At 43.5% G+C, this 21,310-nt stretch overlaps 1 protein-coding gene across 2 annotated transcripts in view; it reads left to right on the forward strand.

Moving 5' to 3' along the window:
* Positions 1 to 21,310, forward strand: part of LOC308128854 (copine-9-like) — a 44,507-nt gene that overhangs the window by 4,163 nt on the left and 19,034 nt on the right. The window contains exons 1-4 of one of the 2 annotated variants that reach the window (XM_080494545.1): positions 12,313 to 12,752; positions 17,892 to 17,955; positions 18,655 to 18,758; positions 19,604 to 19,708. In XM_080494545.1, the coding sequence (XP_080350671.1) occupies positions 12,727 to 12,752; positions 17,892 to 17,955; positions 18,655 to 18,758; positions 19,604 to 19,708 (299 nt within the window). In that variant the 5' untranslated portion in view covers positions 12,313 to 12,726. Of the gene's footprint in view, positions 1 to 12,312; positions 12,753 to 17,891; positions 17,956 to 18,654; positions 18,759 to 19,603; positions 19,709 to 21,310 lie in introns of those variants that run through there. The other variant, XM_080494546.1, reaches the window with a different exon arrangement.

The following is a 21,310-nucleotide window of genomic DNA, read 5'->3' on the forward strand; positions in this document are numbered from 1 at the left end:
AAGGCACACTTTTTTCTTTGGAAAAATCTGGAGGCACACCACCACCTGAAAATGTTAAAATGTGAAGCTCTGTAGCCTCTATTAACAATATAAAGTCATTCTCTTCAAAGTTTTATCAACAGGAATCAAATAAATACAGAAAAAAGTATTTCCCAATTGCTTTTTTTAATTTGTACTCCGTCAGTGTGAAACCTGGACCTGATGGATGAAGAGCTGAGATCCTGGTTCACATTCTTCCTTTTCTAAAACTTCTCCATCACTGTCACTGACACAGTACTTTGATACAAGATGGTAGCAGGAGGTGGAGATGAACCAGACTGACGTCTGTTAAGTTTCATTTCACCAGCAAAGTTCTGTGCTGCCATCTAGTGGTGAAGAGTATTGTAGCATCACGGAGTTGGTCGCTGCAGGGCATGATGGGAGTTCAGGTTATGTGTTGCCGGAGGTTATTGAGGGTTATTGTTGGGGTTGTTGTGTGTTGATTTGTGCTTGTGTTGTGTTTTTGTTCCTCGGTTCAGATAGTTCATTATTTCATCTAGTTTGGTTTGTTGGATGTTGGTGTGAAGCCATGAGTGAGAAATGTGTTGTGTGGAGTGTCATGCTGTTATGAAGTTCTGATTTTGTGAGTTCTTGTCAAAGTAAAAGCCTCTGGTGTTCAGCTGGCAGAATAGAATGCCAGCTTGGAATAATTCATCCTTGGAGTGTGTCACAGTATTAATACCTGATTACTCTGCACACTGCTCTCACAGCGATTCTTCTTCCACTAAATATCCCCAAAATATCTTTTATAATAGAAGTGAAGTGTAAGAAAAGAGAAAGAAGTGTACCTAGTAAAGCAGAAGAACTCTTAAAAGCACGTGTCACCAGATGAGTGGACTTATTGAATTGTCTGGAGGATGATTTCACATTTGGTGCAGTTCAAAAAGCTCTATCAAAATAACTCCCATCATAAATATGCTGAGGAAGTAAATAAAAATCCTTGACTAATAGTAAACAATGCTCAGGGCTTTTTAATCCAGGTGTGCCCATCCTTATAATTGGTAACATACCTTTTATTTATTTATTTATTTTTCTGTATGACCCCAAATGAAAACACTCTTGGTGCTAATAGCTTCAGTATTTTTTTTGTTTCATTTTGTACGGCCATAAATCAGATTCTATAACCTTCCTGTATGTACATCTTAAAAACGGCACAATATTGTATGATAACAATAACGATAACAATATTGGATGAGGATAGTAGATTTTCATACGGCCAGTGAACTTCTACCTCCTCCTTTTGAGTATCAACTTTGAGTTCCTTGTCTTTTCTTTTGCGGCTTGCATTTTAAATATATGCTAGTGGAATAAATAATGCAATAAAATAAAAATTAAAAACTGTGCGCCAACCTCCTCCAATGCCACATTCTCACATTTCATTGAGCTTCTGAGGCTGAGAGCTGGATCCAGTGGAGATTTCAAGATCTGAGCGCATTTGAACGCTTGTTAAAGCAGGATTTACTTTCAGGGATGTTAACTTGAAGAAACATCGTTTTTAAATGCAGACACCTGCAGACACGCAGAGCTGAGCTTCTGTTCGTAACAAATGTGTTTCCAAGGCAACTGGGAGCATTAAGTTTGCCTTGCGCGCTGATGGAAAGTGTTCCTGGGTGTCTTTCATGCTGCTCTGTTCTCCTGAGCTCCAGATGACATCAGAGTCTATTTTCAGATGCCTGTTGGGGAGAGGAAGATAGCCACATGGCATTTAGCGCTGGGAGGACCGGATTGTGAGGAAATCCCGCCCCGAGCGTGGAATCACGACACAAACGCTTTTCTGGAGGCTGACTTATAGGCTAGAAGGATTGAACAGCAGCGTAGACGAAAAATCTCCCACCTGCTGATTCCCAGCTCGTCTCAAGTCCTGCAAAACAAACACATGGACACTTGTTCTCCTGACTGGGTTGACTGGTTGTTAATTGAATTGGTTGTTCAGTGTTAAAACTCCACTTTGAGAGAACACATGGTCAGAATTTACTCACAATATGTACATTTTGTGAGCAGCTGTGATGCTGTGGAAGGTGGTGGATGTGCAGCCTGAGGTATCGCGGTCCAGCAACGCTGTTTTAAAATGTTTTCCCCCCAAAGGCGGCCTTGGTTTTGAAGTGCTGCCGGTCTAAAGGCTCTTTTCCACTAATTCCTCCTCAGCCTCACTCGACTTGACTCCACTCGCTATTGATGCTTTCCCACTACATGTTCGTCCCACTACCAGGTACTTTCATGGTACCGGAGCAGCCCAGCTTCCAAGCAAGCTCAGGCAAGTAGACAATGTGACGTCGACAGATTGCTGGGTGCTGATTGGCCAGCGCATCATCACACAGATAAGTCAGGCTCATTCACTCTGTCATTCGTTAAACCCAAAGTCACCAGTAAGTCACCAGCTACCGTAATTCACGCGTTACTGGCATCACTGTACATTCAGTAAAAAGTGGAGTGAGCACGTGCGGGAGATGACGGACTTTCTTCATTTATGTAGCTTCATACACAGACTAAAGCTATAGAGAAACATATTACTGTTAGAGGACCATTAGAAAGTACATTTTGCATAAAATGGGATGTTTAAAAAAAGTGTGTGACATGCTGGTGAACCTGGTCTGTGATCGACTGTCGAGTCCTGTAGATATCAAAACCCTCTGAGGAGCTATGGTGAGGTACAAACACCACATCCCGTCACAAAACAGGACTAAAACATAATATTGCACCTCTGATGAGGACCCGGCGCATTGGACGACATGGTTTGGTTTATTTGCATCACAATTCACTTTGGTGTCCCTGTGTCCACTGCAGCGGCAGACACAGGGACAACGATGGAGTTAGTATGCCGGGCCACAGGAGGGCGCTGTTACTTGATTTTGTAATGAAACCACACAGACGCTATAAACATGAAGAAAATGTAGAGTGCCTGGTGACACATCGGATGCTATCAGGGGTGAGTCTCAACTGTAAAACTAGAATACTGACAGCGGGTCAAACCACTACAGGTCCGCCATGTTTGTTTACAACTGAATGAGTGGAGGGAGGAGGGGGATGTGCATGTGCAGTAAGAGCGCTCATAGCCTCCGGTGGTCTCCGCAGGAGGGGTTAGGGTTAGTCACATGAAGATGAAACACAGTGGAAATATGCAGTTTTCCTTTAATGTCCTGCTGCTCGGTTTGGAGAAGCAGCAAAGTTAAATAAGTCATATCTAAAATTAGAGTCCTGTGCTCGGCGCTTGATTAACCCTGATTAGCTCTCTGGGGCACAGAAGACATCAACCTGCTTATTTGCTGGAATCTGAGAGCTGACTGGAAAGTGACACAGTTTTTAAAAAGTTTTTATTTCATGATTTGAATCAACATATGCATAAAGAATGTTTTTAAAAGATGTGAGTATAACGATGAAGGCATGATGAACCGTCCTCAGAAACCTAAAGGCTTCCGCTAGGCGATATGTGTTGGTACATCCCAGTACAGGACAGGTTTTCATGTGTTTCCACTGACAAATGTTGTGGATGGTACCAGAAGTACCATCACCATTTCTCGTCCCTACTGCATCGGTATGGTTCCCATATGGAGGAGCTACAACGCTGAGGTCTGCTGATTGGTAGTGACGATCGACGAGGTGCAGACGCTCCTCTCAGTGACAGGAGAGAGGAGATTCAGCAGGACGCTGCTGTTCACAATGAGGAAGTTTTCAGAGCTTTGTCACAGAAAACAGAGACTCACGGCTTTGATTGGACGCCCGAGCTGTGCTGCTTACTGTCGCAGTGTAATGATGTCACATACCTGCGTCGCTACACAGCCGTTCACAACCCCGCCTATGTTTTCACAATCTACGTTTTGCTTTACCGGAGGCTTAAGATAATTCCGTACTGTGTTGCTACGACAGCTAGAGGACCTGAACTGGATTGAACAAAACATTCTACTAAAGCTCAAACAGCTGATGAAGGGGTTAATAATGGTCAGGTGACACGTGAGGAATCCTATAGAGAGTCATGTCAAGATGTTCAGCGTGGTAGAGCAGCCCCTTTTAGGATCTTTATCCGCTCTTCACTTCCTGCTCTCGTCTGAAGCTGCAGGACGCCATCCTTCTTCCTGTCCCCTCGCTATACATCCGATTTAATACATTCAGGCCAATCAATGGGTCACCGCGCCGCCCCGAATTGCTTCCGCAGCCTCCCCATTTATTTCATACACGCAGAATTAAATCTTCTCCAGTGCAAAGGATGAATTCACGTAAACGTCAATTTACCGCAGGAAGAAGCTGTCGCAGAGCTTCATTGAGATGTATGAGCTGGAGGCTGTGAGATAAATCAATGACGGGGAAGGTGACAGTAGATCCCACCTCCACCGCCGCCCCACTGTTTAGAGGTCTGTGCAGCCACGGACAGAAAAACACTGGAGATAACAGGAATTTACTGCTTTGCCTCTTTGAAATTGACACGGAAGCGACTAAAAGATACTTTGCAGACGGAGAGCGTCACGCTGCCGAGCCACGGGGAAAGTGTTTGAGACTTTCGGTGGCGGATTCGTTCAACCTTGAAGAAATTGCTCTGCAGCATCCCGACAAGTCGCTGCCTATTAAGTCCCGTAATTACATTTCACTTAGCGAGCACCTCTGAGCCCCGGGAAGATTAACGCTCAGATGAAAAATGTGGCGGTGGTCTCGCCGACCTCCTTCGTCCTCACCTGCCTTCCCTCAGAATGTTTTCCATTATCTCATCGCCGACCAATCTGAAGACGACACAGCACTCGGGCGGGTCCTTTTAGACTCATTTAATTTTTAATTAATGTCTCTGTAAGTAAATAATTCAACTCAGGGAGCAAAAGAAAAAGTGAAGATGAAGTGGGGGGGGGGGGTGAGAGGAGGACAATGACAATATTCCTGCTTTTACTAAAGAACTGTGACTGTACATGTTGATGTTCAGTAACGTCTTGATGTTTTGCTCATGCTAACATCAACGGAGCAGTCCAAAACTTATTGTTGCAGAACTGAAACTGAAATAAATATTTCAGCCACTTATATCCCTCCTGAGTCTATTCACGCTCATCATGAAATGTTTACATACCAATTTGAAGTGACGATCACTAAAACCAAAGCAAACATAAATCTGTTCTTTATTCTCCATTCTCTTAGAAAAGGAGCTGGATGTGTCGTCACAAACTGTATTTTCACACCTTGTTGCATTATGTTTTCTTTTTCTATTTTCTCTCAGTAAACAGACGCTTTGGCAGAAAGAATGGGCTCATTCTCATAAACATGCAGCATTATGTCCACAGTGGGCTGTTTGATGCTTTTCCAGATGGATAGTGGAAGCGCCCACTGTCTCCGTGGCGCACCAGAACTGTGGGAACACTTTTTCTAGCTTATAGAGGAAAGAATCCTGCCGGTAGACTGACCAGGTGGCTCTGGTGACAGAGACCAGTCCTTCCTCCGAGGCCACCAGCAGATCAGTCATCGCTTTAAGCGCAGCTACGATCAGCTCCAAACCCTGACTGACAATAAATCATTTGCTCAAATCATTCGGCAATGGGACACAAATGTCATTAAAGCCTGAGAGCTTCAATGTGGGCGTGATGGTTTGAGCTGTGGAACAGCAGCTTTTTCAGAAGCTGTGAAGATTCAGTGTTTGGTGAACAAGCTCATCAGCGCTCAGTAAAATGTGTGTGGGTGAGGTGTTGAAAGGAGCTGGTCGTCAGTGAAGCAACAATCGCAGCAGTAAGGTTCAGTACTACTAATAATAATAATCATAATAATGATCATAATAATAACAATAATAATAACAATAATAATAATACGATTTGCAGGAGGATTAAAGAAAGAGGCTGGGAATGAAACAAAATTCCTTTTGAAGAAGTAATACTGCCTGTGGAATGTTCACATCAGAACAAAAGACTTGAATGATCACTGTGCTTTTCTCTGTTTGGTCTATCGTCTGTCATATCGACCTTCTGTCATATCGACCTTCTGTGATCTCGACCTTCAGAGTTTCTCTGAACACTGAACAAGATTTGTGACTGAGACGATGTGGTGAACAGAAAGAGTTTGTCAGGACTGTGAGTCACTGAGGAGAATTTTTACAGAAAGTATCTGAAACACTGGTGTTTATTGTCGAGAGAACATGTGGATGATAAAAAATATGTATTAGGGAAGTCGTGATCACACTTTTTGACGCCCCCGATACAATCTGGTTTTTCAGATGAGAGCATCAGCTGTTACCGATTGAGTCCCGATGCCATACTTAGATTGCTGTTTTTATATTGTGAATATAGTATATAATAGCAACTCAGTTGTCTAAAACTAAAAGAATCATTAGAAGAATCTTTGCTTTGGTAGAGTTATTGTAAAACTCACTTATAGAATCAAAATTCTTCTCAGACTGATACAATTTAACTTTATGCAGTTAAAACAACAACAACAAAAAATCTAAATTCCACTCTGAGCTGTCTTATAAAATAGAGAATGTATTTGGAATCTCTGAGCTACTTAAACAGCTTCGTCTTTGAATTATGACACAAAATTTAAATTTAAAACACGAATCACACTTCAAAGTGAAACAGTTGAACTAAATGTGACCTATAATAAACTACAACATAAACACAAACCCATCAGAAGGTTCTCATTCTACTGCAAAGTGGTTTAAACGGGTTGGCCTGAAAAGAAAAGTTGTAAAAAGTGCAAACAGAAAACACACAGCGCTGCATTGTGACGGCAGCCTGTTATGAACCACCGGCTGAGACACACAATGCTTCTTTATGCTTTGTGTTGTTACACAAAATGACCTTTACTACAACTGACGTGTTAGCCACCGGCGTGCTAACGCTGCTCAAGGTGTGGTTGCTATTGGTCTGTTTCGGTGGACTGCAGCGCAGTGAGGTGATAGGCTGTATTTTCTGTTACCTGATCAATCCAACATCACTTCTATCAGACCTGATCTGATCCGATCGGACGTCCCTTATGGAAAACAGCATTTTCAGCATTTACTAGATATCCTTGATATCCAACTTAAGGTCCATGTCCTAGTAAGCTTTTTGTCCTCACTCGTAAGACAATTCACTCACTTGTAGAACAATTAGTCATGGTTTTTCCACTACTAGTGCCACTTTTGGCCGACTGGTGTCCAATGAAACCTTGACAAGTAAACTACTGTAATACTAGTAATATTACGAGGCCCAACTCGTAGGACTGTGTCACCCACTAGTAGCCTCCTGGACCCGACCAGTAGCACCAAAATGCCCACGAGTAGCATGAGTCAGGCATTTTTGACCTTACTAGTACTATTAGTGAGCTAAAATGTCCACTAGTAGTGTGTGTTTTATGTTAGTAGCACTACTAGTAACAGCAAGGATACCCACAACTAGTGAGAGACAAAACGTAGTGTGTGTATTATGTTAGTACTCCTAGCGAGTGGCAAAATGTCCACTCATGGTACTTGTATAGCATGTTTTATCTTAGTAGTACTACAAGTAACAGAAAATGTCTACCAGTAGCACAAGTAAGATGTTTTAACATATTTTTATGTTACTAGTAGTATTAGTAAGCATCAAAACATCTGCTAGTACTACCAGTGGGCATTTTGGTCTTAGTAGTAGTACAAGTGGACATTCTCAATGTTACTAGTGATATGATAAATTATACCTTAGTACCACTGGACATTTTGCCATTTTGCCATTTTGCAACAAGCTCCTCCCACTTCCTTTTATCCTTCGACATCAGAACCATGGAGTTCCAGTACCAAGCAGATTCTTTCAGTTCGGCCTCCCAGGAGCCACGCCAGGCGTGTCTTCCTCGTCCACATCTTCTCTTGTCAGGTGGGTTGCGACGCAGGGCATGCTGGGTGATGCTCAACTCCTCCTTCCTCAGGGTGTGGCCAGTTCAACCCCACTGGAGGAAGTGGTCTCAGCCATCTCATGTCAAGGAATTTGCAGAGACAGCCATTGACAAATGACTGATTTTTTCTGCTGAGGACTTCTAGTACTCCCACTAGTAGAGAGGTCAAAGATACCTGACTCGTGCTACGAGTGGCCATTTTTCCACACAGAAGTTTAAAGTCCCAGTGAAATGTAAAACACTACTTTGCAAAAAACGATAGTTGGGGTACTACTTATAAGGTTTCTCCGACTCTGCCCCACCAGTGTTGTCACATAACAAAGTTATTTGAATTTTGAATCTCCAGCCGAGGAAGTCGGGGGAATCCTTCTTCGTGGGCGTGACGTCAAGAGTTGTGCAGATCTCGATCTGTTTTGTTTATATTGGTTTGTTTACCTCTTCAATATCCAAGTTTTTACAGTGTTTTGAAGTTATAGTCGGCGTTTTATGAGCCTTGATGAAAGATTGAACATGGAAGAGACCGAGAGAGGAGAAAAGGAGCACTGGCGGCTGGAGCCGCTAGCTCGGGCGGCTAGTAGACGGTCAGGTAATACCTGGACTTATCTTCGGTGATTCCAGGCAGTCAGAAAAAAGCTTCGACATGCTCGATCCAGGAAGCCGGTCGTTCTGCCAAAAGTCAGGAGCCTCAAAGCCTCAAAGGTGAAAACTGGCGGCTGCTGAGGCGAGGAGACGAGGACGAATGGAGGACGGAGCGTCTTCTGCTTCCGCAAACATGTTCCAGACGGGGTCACCGATGGCAGAACGACCTTCTGTGTCTTCTTCATCAATCACTGGGTTTGAAATGACGATGATGATGAAATATCATTAAATTCAGCCTCTTCGTGGTCAAAACTCTGATCCTCCATAATGTAAACACAACTTGGGCGTGTGCACAACTCGTGATGTCACTCTATTATTGTCAGAAGCTCCGACCAGCAGCGAAAATACCTGTTTATCGGCTATTTTCTCACAGATTGCCGTGTTTTAACATTTAACCCATTGGCCAGTTAGCATAAAAATGTCCCTAGAAGCAATAGCCAGAGTGTTCTGGAGGTCAAATTTTCATTTCACTAGGACTTTAAAGGTTTCATTGCACAGTAGTCGGCCACGAGTAGTTAAAAAATCCATGACTAATAAGGCACAATTGTTCTACTGGTGCGCTGAATTGTCTTACTTGTGAGGACAGGAAGCCTACTAGAACAGTGACCTTAAGCTGGATTAAGATATCTAATTAATAGTCAAATGTCTTTCCGTAGCACACTGGTGAACCTGTGATGGGGACTGGTGGTTGCCACAGGTGTGCTGTTCAAATTAAATGTCAGATGGATTTCACTTCTACAGCACCTGAGAACATTATTCACATGGAAGATTAAATGAAGGTCGGCTAATCTTGTAGTGATCTCAGTATCTTAGTGAAAAGTTCAGTTATCCACACACACTCTGCTTGGTTCAGCTGGTTCAGCTGGTTGTCTTTCCGTCATTGTTTGATTCCCAACAGCCTCCGTCCATCTGGGTCTTTCAAACATACTAATTCATCCATGGACATCTTGTTTGTGAGGGGGAAAAAAAGAAAAGTATTTATTTTTTTTTTTTCTAAAATTTATCAGATGGATTTATTCATGTTTTCTGTCAACAAATGTACATGAGTTGGTGCTGCAACATCTCACTGCCAGTGTTTCCATCAGTGCCGGCTGCACATCTCGGAGCAGCAGAACCAGGTCAGCCTGTCTCCTGAGAGTCTGTTTCCTCCTCCCCTGTATGTCCGTCTGAGCACTGCTGGTATATCACATTGTGTGAGCGGGCGGGGATCGCACCGCTGATGAGCCGTGTTCCCTGTGTTTCATTTCCCCTCCTGGATGTTCGGCCCCCCTGTCCTTGTAGCTGTTCATTATTAAACGCAGCTAATAGCAGCTGGCCGGGCTTCGGGGGGCTAACCTAGATCAGAGGCTGGATGCCGCACCACTCTGTCCACATTCCTCACTTTGCGTCGGAGAAGACGCTGCATACTTTATGAGACAACGGCACTGTGGTGGTTTGACTGTGTGCTCCTCAAAGTGTCTCGTTCAAATGCATCAGCTGAGATTGAAAAGCCACAAAGTGATGAGCACACAAGCTCTTCTTGTATAACTCTGCTGAGACCAGGAGGCGACATCATATCTGTGGCACACAAGGAAGGATTGTTGTGGTGAGAAATCAGACGAGTGAGCATGAACACTTTCATTCAGTTGAACATTTCTCATAAGACTCGTGTGATGATGTCTGTTGTGTACAGGGAGAATCAAGATCTATTCAGAGTTAGTTAAGTTTGGGTGAAATACAAATCAGTGATGTCAAATTATATTCAATTGGGTTGTGAGCCTTCATCTTCATCTTCATCACACATGCACACAAACATACACTGACTATTTTGTAACTTTGATTATAGTGATTGATTTAACTATGAATCTGAGTCACTTATGAAATAGTTCAGCACAGGGGTGTCGAACTCTTTTCCACCGAGGGCCACATCAGCATCATGGCTGCCCTCAAATGGCCACATGTAACTGTAAGACAGTAGAAATGTAACTAAATATAATGTCAAATCAATGTAACTACTCCTTAATTTTAAATAAACCTGACTTCATTGCTTCTTGACATTACAAATATTACATATGCATTTACATAGATATACAACAATATATTTGCTAGTTGCTCTATTAAGTCTAACTTTGATAGACTTACCTCTGTGCTTGGTGTCAAAATGTGGACTTACAGTAAATTGCTCTCTTTGACAACCGACGCGCCTCAGAACACAAAAGACAAGCCGGTTTTTCTCCTTGAAGCACAAACATGTATTCTCCTTCTCCTTCTCCTCGTTCATTAAACATCCTTCCAACTGCATCAATTTTTCACCTCCTGGAAGTTTTGGGCTCATTTGTATTTCTCAGTTCTACTTGTTAAACATTGCGTTGATGTTTTTACGCCTCAGTCTAGAGGTGTCGTCACTTTACGGGTAATTGTGGGCTTGTATTGTGGGAAATGTAGTTCAATGCACTCAACTTCAATGGTCAATGCACTTTTTCAAAGATGTGGTGAGCTTGAAGAAACAAACCTCACTACCTGATATAATCATATTTTGCAATGGGTGCAAAAGTGCATAAACAACAGTCAATTAGATTTTTTTAAAGCTTTTATAAGTAGCTATTCTGGATATATGCAAGTGCGGAACTGCTTCTGTGTCAACAAAGCACATGTGATTGTCGTATTTTATAGAATGTTTGAACCTGCTTTCACATGTTCCTAATAGACACATGTCTATTCAGAACAAAACAGTAATTGGACCTTTAAGCTCTCACAACTTTGACACATATGGTTTAGTACATTCTAATGAGACAGATAATATACTTATGGAGTCATTGTTGTACATCTCTTTCTCAAAAAGAAGCTCTGAAGGACTGAAACAACTCCGGTGAACATGTTCTGTTTGAAGACACGTTAACAGAGGAGGTGAAGGTGAGCAGGTTCTGCTCAGCGTCTTCTATACCGTCAGGCTGAGTGGCGACTCTTGTCGCTGTGGATATAAAGTGTGTAGATGACGATCCGTCTGAGCTATGTGAGGAATCACTCAGGGGAGATACGCTTCAGCTTGGTGAAGTGAGCAGACATGAGTGCTGGATTAATACTTGATTAACAGTACGGCTAATTTAAATGATCCTGCTTCTATACAAACACTTTGTTGGTCTTATATAAGTCTGACAGTTTCCTTCAGTTCATCACTATGTAGGCCAAACACACACAGAAAGCTCCAGAAAGTCCAGGGAACACTGTGTTTATTCTTCCCGCCTCTGTCGCTCTGTGACATACAGCTGAGGAGAGAATCAAACACAATGTGCTTCCACTGCCAATTATAACGTCCCGCACAACATATCTCATCACATTTCACCAGAGATTGAGCGCAGGGGGAGAAACACAAACATGTATAATGAAGCTTCTTCCTCTCATGAGAGAGGGTCGGTGGGCTTGTTATAACTTTCATTACCAGCTCAGAAGAAGTCCATACACCCTCTCACCACATTCTGCTACCAACTATTTCAGGACTTCTCCGACGAGATGCTAAAGTGCTTCGGGGCTCACACGCCAACGATGCTACATGCTACTGTTGGAAAAGGTCAAATCAGCATTCTGTGGTGGTGTGTGTTACTGCGTAATGAGAAACGTGGTGGTGCTGAGCTGTCCCACACAGGCGGAGTCCCCCCCAAAAATGTTAGAAAGTGGTGGGAGTCTTGGCTCCAATTACTGGACCAGTAGAACAACAGCTGGCCTGAAATCAGAGCCAGCCCCTCTGAGAACTGTGATTCGGGGGTAAAAGCCACTGCAGGAGTGATGGGAGTCGGAGGAATGAGGGCGAAAGACTAAAGCCTCACAGTGGTGTGCAGAACACAGAGGCATTTTAACAAGAATTGTACAAAAATGAGTGGAATTAAAGAAACGAGCCTGCCTCAATGAAGACAAATGCAGTATGGAAGAAGGAGTAACAGACTCAGAAAGACATGGAAAAGATCAGGATTCAGACGAAGACGAACAGATGACAGGGTTGCTGAGCAGAAAGACGTGAAGCATCGGTCTGGAAGTCATGCAGGACAGGACATTGGGGACCCGTGGAGCCTGCATGGAGACGGTCTTCTACTGGTGAACGACCCACTGAAGGTCTCGGGGGGCAAATGAATATAGAGGCGTGCACGAAAGGCTGGAAGGAGCTAAAAGGACATTGGAAAGGTTGGAGTGCAAAAACAACTGAACAGCAAGCGTTGGTGATGACAAGTGGAGGACATTCCTATTAGGCCATTCTCCCTGTGCAGTCAGATGAGTATGCGAGAAGAAAGGATATGGTAAGAATAACAAATGACCTGGAAGCGGGTTTGGTTCATGCTTGTCAGTTTGTATGTAGACGTGTAATGATGTGTGTCGACGGAGTGAGATCCACCAGTGTCCCCTGGGAGTGGGCGGGGAAAGCTGCAGTTGCAGCTATAAAGGGACACCTGGAAACCAAATCCCTCCCCTTCAGCATCAAAGAAGTCGTTCTGGTGACATCCTGTGAACAGAGTGGAGAGAGGACGAGGCCGGTACCTATGCTCACCGCAGAAAAACCATTTGCTTCAACTGCAAGGTTGAGTTGCATCAGAGTGTGTATCTGTGGCAGGTAAGTAATGTGCTGTGGTGTGAGGGGAGCCGTCCTCTGGGTGAACCACACGGAGCTTCAGCTCCATGTGCTGACGCAAGGTACAATGAAGCCGTACATAAAGTTGGAGGAAGTAGCTGACATGGTGCTGAACTCCATGGGCCTGGAGGACGGGCTTCCTATGCTACAAAACATAAATGGAGTAACGTTTGGTCTGCAGACAAAGACGTGGAACCCTGATGGCGGGACAGTCGTGGCCACACATCTGAGGGTGGAGGACAGGTGCTTGACTTTGAGCCTGGAAAGGTTTGGCTGAGCAGGATGAGGTACCAACCATCACACATCTGACGGGGGAGATCTGTCAGGCTCGGATTTCCATCTGATCACTGGATACTTGTTGAGAATGTGGAAAGGCATGAGGAGGCTGATGTGAGGAAAAAGTCTCTTAACCTCGTGGTCCCAACCAGAGAAATAAGTGCTCACCGACACATCCAGACCACAACGTGCCAACATCTCAACTTGATCTAGGAAAATCGCTGGAGGAAGAACCAGCAGAAGCAGCTGATGCAATAGCAACACAATGAGGCCCGACACAAGGACAACGCGGGTCAGAACCTCCACTGACGTGACTGATACACTCATGGACAGTGAGGTGGAGGGAATGGCGTCAGTCTCCTCTACAGCATCTCTACAGTGTGTAGACGGTCCACTACGACCACTGTAGACTGTAAGGCTGAGGTGTGTGTAGCCTGACAGAGGTTGTGCAACACAGAGCCTTCACATATCGATTGCTTATGGAGTATGAATTTACGTCCTTTAACATGGACTTGTATCAGTACGTGGTGTCGGCAAGTAGCTAGAGGTTAGTCCTTTACATGGTATCAAAGCATCTCTAGTCATCTGGAATGTTTTCTTCAATTTTCTTCTCTTGTTCGTAACTTATATATATAAATCAGGAATAACCGTATAATTGGAGAAATTATTAATTTCCATCATCTGTTGCTTTAACAAGTAGAACACAAACACTCTTAATCCTCCAGGGGAATCTCATGTTTGTTTATGAACTGTTTTTTTACACAAACAAAATCTTACCAAAACAAAGTATAACAACTTCACTGATTTATGTTCAGTGATAAATAAACTCCTGGATGTTATAATTGGTCCGTTATGGGTGTGTTACATCTTGTATGGTGAGGTGCTCTGAGATTTATGCCATAGTACCATAGTACCATAGTACCATAGTAAATAAATGATCCATTCTGATGTTTGAAAAGCTGACATGACCCCACATTTTCACCTTCGATGTGGCCAAAGTTACCATGTGAAGGACTCATGTTGGAGATGATAATTCCTGTCCTCTCATCTGTTCCCTCGTTACTTCTCTCCTTCCTCCACCCTCCTTCCTCCACCCTCCTTCCTCCACCCTCGGCTCTCTCTGGAGAACATGAAAGCTTTTTATCAGAAAGCTGCGTAATTGAATGAGCTGCTCATCTTCTCAGGCTCCCGTCATTCCCATCAGAGGGTGATGGGAGGTGTGTGTGTGTGTGTGTGTGTGTGTGTGTGTGTGTGTGTGTGTGTGTGTGTGTGTGTGTGTGTGTGTGTGTGTGTGTGTGTGTGTGTGTGTGTGTGTGTGTGTGTGTGTGTGTGTGTGTGTGTGTGTGAGTGTGTGTGTGTGTGCAGAGGCCACAGTTAGTTCACACATCCCCATTACCTTTCCTTTCTTGCCGTTCCTTTCAGTGTGATGAGCGTCAGCCTGGCAGAGACACTTTGAAAGCTTGACATGTCTTCAGATACACCGATGTACTGCATGCTTATACTGCATATTTATGTGCTCTTGTACACTTGAATGTAATTCTGTGTCAGCGTCCCCGTGACAGAAAGCCAAGCCGAGCAGCGGCGATGTACTGTATACAGTCTTCTTTCCCTCTCTTACACTCTGGAAGGTGAAAGAGATGTGAGTGAGTGGCTGGTGAGACAAATGGACACATTCTGCTCACGGACAAATCCTCAGTCTGGATATGCAGCTTAAAGGTATACAGGAGGATTTTCCCGAATTTTAGGAAAGAACCGCCCTCTCCACCTTTTGAAAAAATGCACATGCGCAACGCTCTACTCGCTCCCGAGACGGAACGCCTACTAAAACGTGTGCGAGAGACGTGACGAGCCCAGTTCTCCTCGTGCACGCTCTGTTTACAAGTCACAAGTCGGCATTAGGAAATGTTAGCAGACCTGTGGTCACCGTAATAACTAGTGACGATGCAAATTACAAAACAAACTAATCAACCCTGGAAAGTTACAATATAGACGTAGATCACTTTTACTGGAAGTGATTTGAAATGGATTTCTCCAAATAGAATGCCAAACTTTCCCTGTGGAGTAGAAACTTGGCGACTGAAGCGTCAGTGGGAAGCCCAACCTGGGCTTTCAGCGCCATCGTGTGAAACAATCTCCCAAAAACACTCTGGTCTTGTTTCTCTCTTCCGAAGCCTTTCTCTTCTTCTCAAACACTTCGAAGACACTTTTTGTCTTTCGACCCTCTGCCATTTTCAAACTATCCGGTGAGAACTGCGAGCTCGCTGAAGGCGTAGCTCACCATATACACCTGAAAGCGCGCATGCACAGAAAGTGAAAACTAATAGATCCACCCTACCTAGGGACGAGCACGTACGACTGCCTTACGTAATATATCACCAGAATTCGCTTCAGGACCCATGGTGGTGAACTGCCTGCTGGGATATTCAAGCCTGTGAGCTTCAGATCCCAAAGTCCACGTCTTCAACCTCTCTGCCACCTGGAACCACGTCTATTCTACAGTCTGGACACATCTTGTCTCTTCGTTCTGGCGCCGCTGGATTGGCCACGTTTCCTGTTCTGGCAGCGTCGTAGCGGTTTTGATGGATTTACTAATGAGACATGGTTCTGGTCTCCAGGAGACCCGCCAGAGAAGCTTCCTGGACTCATCTGACGACCATAAAGAGTCTAGGAACTTCAAGCGGATGTTGCTCAGGAAACTATTGGAAGTTTATTGGAAAGTGGCAATGAGAAGAGCGACTGAATAGACAAATAGTTGGAACTTCAGATACGATCGAAAGCCTGAATATAATTCACTGTTGTAGTGTCAATTTATCGATTAAACATTCACAAAAATTAATGATGATGATGATGATGACGATGATGATGATGACCATGCAGGCTGAGCCTTTTAAATTTCTCAATTCTGATATTTACTTTCACTGTGACCTCGTTCTTCCTACATTGTTCATCGGTTGTTTTCACTGTTCATTTTTATTTTGATGTTCCTGTGTTGGCCTGTTTTAACTTTAAAGTACACTTTATAAAATCTCACTGGGACTGACCTGGTTTGAAATGAATTCAAAAAGAAAGACTGATATAAATTTTAACTCTCTTGTGGTGAATTTCATTTGCATAAGACAATCAAAAAGGTTATATAGAGCAAGATTAAACTGAACGTGAGCATCAGGAATACATCTGAAAAGCACTTGTGCTGTACTTTAGCCTAGTATCATTCAGTTTGATCCTAATAGCCAGTTGAGGATTGACACTACAGAAAGCCTTAAATGTTTCTGTCAAAACACTGGATTCAGTGTCAAAAGAATATAATAGGAAATACGTCATTAATCCCAGAAGGAAATCCTTCACAGCATGCTTAGTCACTGGAAACAGCACATTTTGAAATGCTCCATCTCTGTGTAAGAAGCAAAAACTTGACTTTTCTGGAACTCTGATCCTCCACATGAGTACGACAGTTGTTTTAAATAATTCTGTACATGAGCACAAGAAACAGTCATTCATAAATATGCTGTTTGTGCTGTTCACTCTTGAATTTAACAGTGATTCTCCAAGAAAAGACACATTTATTACATAATCATCTGAATCACATGCGGAGTATGTATGTATGTATGTATGTCTGTATGTATGTATGTATTTTACCACCTTTTCGCATAAACCATTAACCAGAATTGCATGAAATCTTCAGGAATGATTTCTCACCAGCCAAGGAGCAGTCTATTAGAATTACAATTAAAATTAGCAGAAGGCATTTAACAAACTCGAGGGCTGCAGCTGCTGTTAGCCGTCTGCTAGCACACTGCTAACTCTGCTCCCCGCCCCCCCGCTCCGCTCCGCTCTCAGCCAATCACAGGCCAACTGGCTCTAACGGTGCGTTAAGGTGACACAAAGGAATGGGAACCAACACAACGTCATCATTTAACCTGAACAATTCCAGGGTGTGTTGGTGATGGTATGTGCTCGACCGAGTGCCGTTCTAATTTAATTCTATTAATAGAAAATGGTTTCATTCAATCAACTGCCGAGGCGAAGGTTTCCTGGAGAGGTGGGATTAACAAAAGTCAATGTGACAACTTTTGTACCGCCATGGCTCGGTCGGTAGAGCTCCTAACCTCCCAACCGGAAGGTTGCAGGTTCGATTTCCATCTCCACCTGTCCAAGTGTCCTTAAGCAAAGCACGAACTCCCATTGCAGTGATTGTGCCTTGTTTCTGCTCATGCAGTTAAAAAGTCCATTTAATGATGTGAAACTGAACTATAAACCTGAAACAACTTATATGATTCATGAAGAATAATAATGTGATTTTTGGTTTTATTGTGCGGTTAACTTAATTTGTCTTTTTTCTTTTTGGCTTCCTTGGTTGTTGTCTATAGTCCATGTGTTTATAGTGCATTGTTTTTAAACACATAAAAAGATTTGATAAATTTAGAAATCTCTCTCTCTCTCTCTCTCTCTCTCTCTCTCTCTCTCTCTCTCTCTTTCTCTCTCTCTCTTTCTCTCTCTCTTTCTCTCTCTCTTCCCTTCCTTCTCTGTGTCTCAGGGGAATCCCAGGGAAGAAGTGTGGATCTATTATCTTCACAGCGGAGGAGCTCAGCAACTGCCGGGTCAGTCAGTACCAGACTGACACACCAGGTTCAAACCATCCATGACAAGGGCCACTCAGTCAAACGCCGCCATCTAAATGCATGACATTCACACCCTCTCCTCCGATATTTAACTTTGCCAAGTCAGTCTAAATGCAGTCACAGTTCACTGATTTTCTCATTTGCATGCCATAAAGGGAAAATCATTTTGCATATTTTCACCTTGCAAACCAGCCATTTAGGATTTAACTGGTCCTTTAGTTCACTTTGCTTGCCGTGCTGGGTGATGGATTACATAACCAGATATCCAAAGGTGTGTTTTGTTCAGGACTGTGGTCCGTCATACATTCTGTCCACTTTGCAGTTCACATCCTTCAGTCTACTTGTTGAACTTGCCCGTGTAGAAATTTAGATTTCACTGCATCTTGCCTTTATTAGAAGTCTCTGGCTCACTAACGGAGACTGAGCATTTCTAGACATGGATGAAGCTGCGTACGAATCTGATTAAAGTATTTAATTACTTCTCCTCTGAGCTCTGCATTCAATTAGAATGGAGTAAACAACTAGTAGCTGAGGAAAACTCACTTTATCCTGTCTGGACAATACGTTTTATCAAATAAAATGTTTTATCCTGATCTTATGCCTACAGACTGTCAGTCTCTTGAAGTAATAGTGTGAGTTTTACATTTAAAAACAAGCACATTGCTATTTATCTCACAGGATATCGCCACCATGCAGTTCTGTGCCAACAAGCTGGATAAAAAGGATTTCTTCGGCAAGTCCGACCCTTTCATTGTCTTCTACCGAAGTAACGAGGACGGGACGTAAGTGTTTGCTTTGTTTGGCGAGTGTGACTCTGTGTGGTGTTGTGCTCCGGCCCTTGCTGGGGCCCCTGCTTACTGACATAAGAACAAGAAGAAAAGTTTGCTTGTGACGTCAGCCAGCGGCCAAAAGAAATCTTTGCTAGGCAGGAGTGTTCATACGATCAGAAGAAGCTGTTGAACTCACAGGCCACACCCACTCACCACAGACCACGCCCCCTTGCCATGTTGGTCAGGTTTTAACTGCAGTGGGAAGCTTTGAGGCTTACATGCTAAATATGATTCAAATATGACTGATACAGTCGTTAGCGAGCTGAAATGTCTGCGTACAATAAACAACAGTGCGTAAATACAAAATACACATTTCCTGTCACGGACTTTGGCCCGGACGGTCCACATAACACTGTCAAATGAAACGTCTCTGGCCAGAAGGAGCTGCATGAAGAAAATGATGTCATTTTGTTCAGCACGACCCTGAAGTGCTGAACCTTCTTCTTGTTCTTATGGAGGATGAATCGGCCTTTAGTCCTCCAGCCGAGGCGTCATGACCTCCGGTCATTACCGCCAACGTGTTTCTACTGAGTTCAGCCCCGTGAGAAAGGAGGAATCAGATACTCCTTATTTTTCCTTGTTGGTAGTTCTGAATATTTTAAACCTCTAAGAATCCCAATCTGATGCCTCAGAACACTCCTGTAGTCTGGGTGAGGTGCATTTGAATACTCCCCTGTACATACAAACCACAATGCCTGTCTCCTTCACAAAGACTGCCCAGTTTTCCACCACCCTGGACGGCTTTCTTTTCACACTGTGTGTCATTTATATTTTGAGCTGCGTTGTTGTGCTTTCAGGTTCACCATATGCCACAAGACGGAGGTGATCAAGAACAATCTGAACCCGGTGTGGCAGCCGTTCACCATCCCTGTGCGAGCTCTTTGTAACGGAGACTACGACAGGTGAGGTTCAACCAGCAGGACAGAGGCTCCCTGCTTCTGCCTTTTATTCCTAACATAAAGCGTGACTTCCAGGGATTCTGTCAGTCAACTGAGGCTCCGTTTACACGACAACAATACAGCGTATCCCCAAAACTTTCTTGCAGAAAGATTCTTTCACGGTGGCGATCCCCCCTCTGAGTTTAAAGTCAGAATTCTGAGTTTAAAGTCAGAATTCTGAGAAAAAAAGTCAGAACTCAGGGTTTTTTTCCACAGTGGCCCTAATCCTCTTCCGTAGAGACGGGAACAGGGTGACCCAGATGCAAACACAGATCTTGACAGATCTGTTGCCAAAACATTTGGACTTGTGTATTCAAAGTTATCCAAGTGTAATCTCTGTACTTAAAATTGTATTTTGTGGTCAATTACTATTTTATTTAAGCCCATTTTTAATTTTCTAAACTCAATAAACACGTGGTCCTCCTGGGAGGCGGCATGAGTCGCTTTGATTTGATCTTCTAATCATTTTCCTTCATCCTTCATCCTTGAGCAGTGATGTGTTAAATCTCCATCGTCTGATCGGTTTTATTAGTGAGTGACAGCTGCATGGCGGCTGATACTGATGGACTGAATCTGCAATGTAATCAGTATGATTAATCATTGAGTTCCTCACCAAAATGTAATCTTCGCCTGAGTAGGATTTGGAAGTACTTCTGATCAACCGGACAGCTCTGATGGAGCTCAGTCCACAAATCATCTGTGAATGTGTGACAAATGAAAATACACAATACACAAGCTATACTGTTTAACTTTGATTTCTTCATCAATCAGTGAACTTGATTGTCAAAACATAGACATATGAAAACACAAACCAATCCGAACAGGTCGAGCGTATGAAGCAACACTTAAAAATAAAACGTACAAAAGTCAAATACCTTGTTGGCGACATGTTGCTGAACGGTAATTGTCCTCAGATCCTTGGAAACTGACAACTGAAGATACAACTTATAGCTGAAACAAGCATCTCTGACGTTGTGAAAGCACGTGTGCAGCACTGAGTTTTTGTGACGTACCTGTACTTCTGACTCTCTCAACAGAAACATGACAGTATGACAGAAAACACCAGATTCAAAACTGATTAAATAATTCATTGGCATAATACCACAGCAATTTAGCATCAGGCATGACTTAGAGTGTGTAGCAGTGGACAGTAAACCTTGATGGTGAAGCAGTGGAAGTGACTGTGTGGTGGTCAGAATAATGCCAGCAGTCGGCCGTGAATCATCTGAGCAGGCCAGTGCTGGTGTTATTGAGACCAACATGGAGTGGTGTCTCTGTCTTTGTGCTGTCAGAAAAGACTAGAAAGAGGGTAGAAATGACTTTATTCATCCTAAAGAATCTCCCGTGACTCTGGAAAGCACTTTGGAGGAACAAGTGTGTGCAGGAGGAGCTCCAGCTGTGGACCAGAACATCATGGAGGACTGAGAGGGGCTGTTCCACCTGCACTTTTTGTGCAGTGGAATCTGGGCTTTATACTCCTCCACAATGTCCAAACTGGCCTCCTGGATGGAGGTGGAGGATGCAGCCACCCTGGTCTTCCTCAGGTCCTCCTGGCAGGCAGAGCTG

The sequence above is a fragment of the Blennius ocellaris genome (assembly GCF_963422515.1).
Source record: "Blennius ocellaris genome assembly, chromosome: 4".
In the NCBI taxonomy this organism is placed as follows: domain Eukaryota; kingdom Metazoa; phylum Chordata; class Actinopteri; order Blenniiformes; family Blenniidae; genus Blennius; species Blennius ocellaris.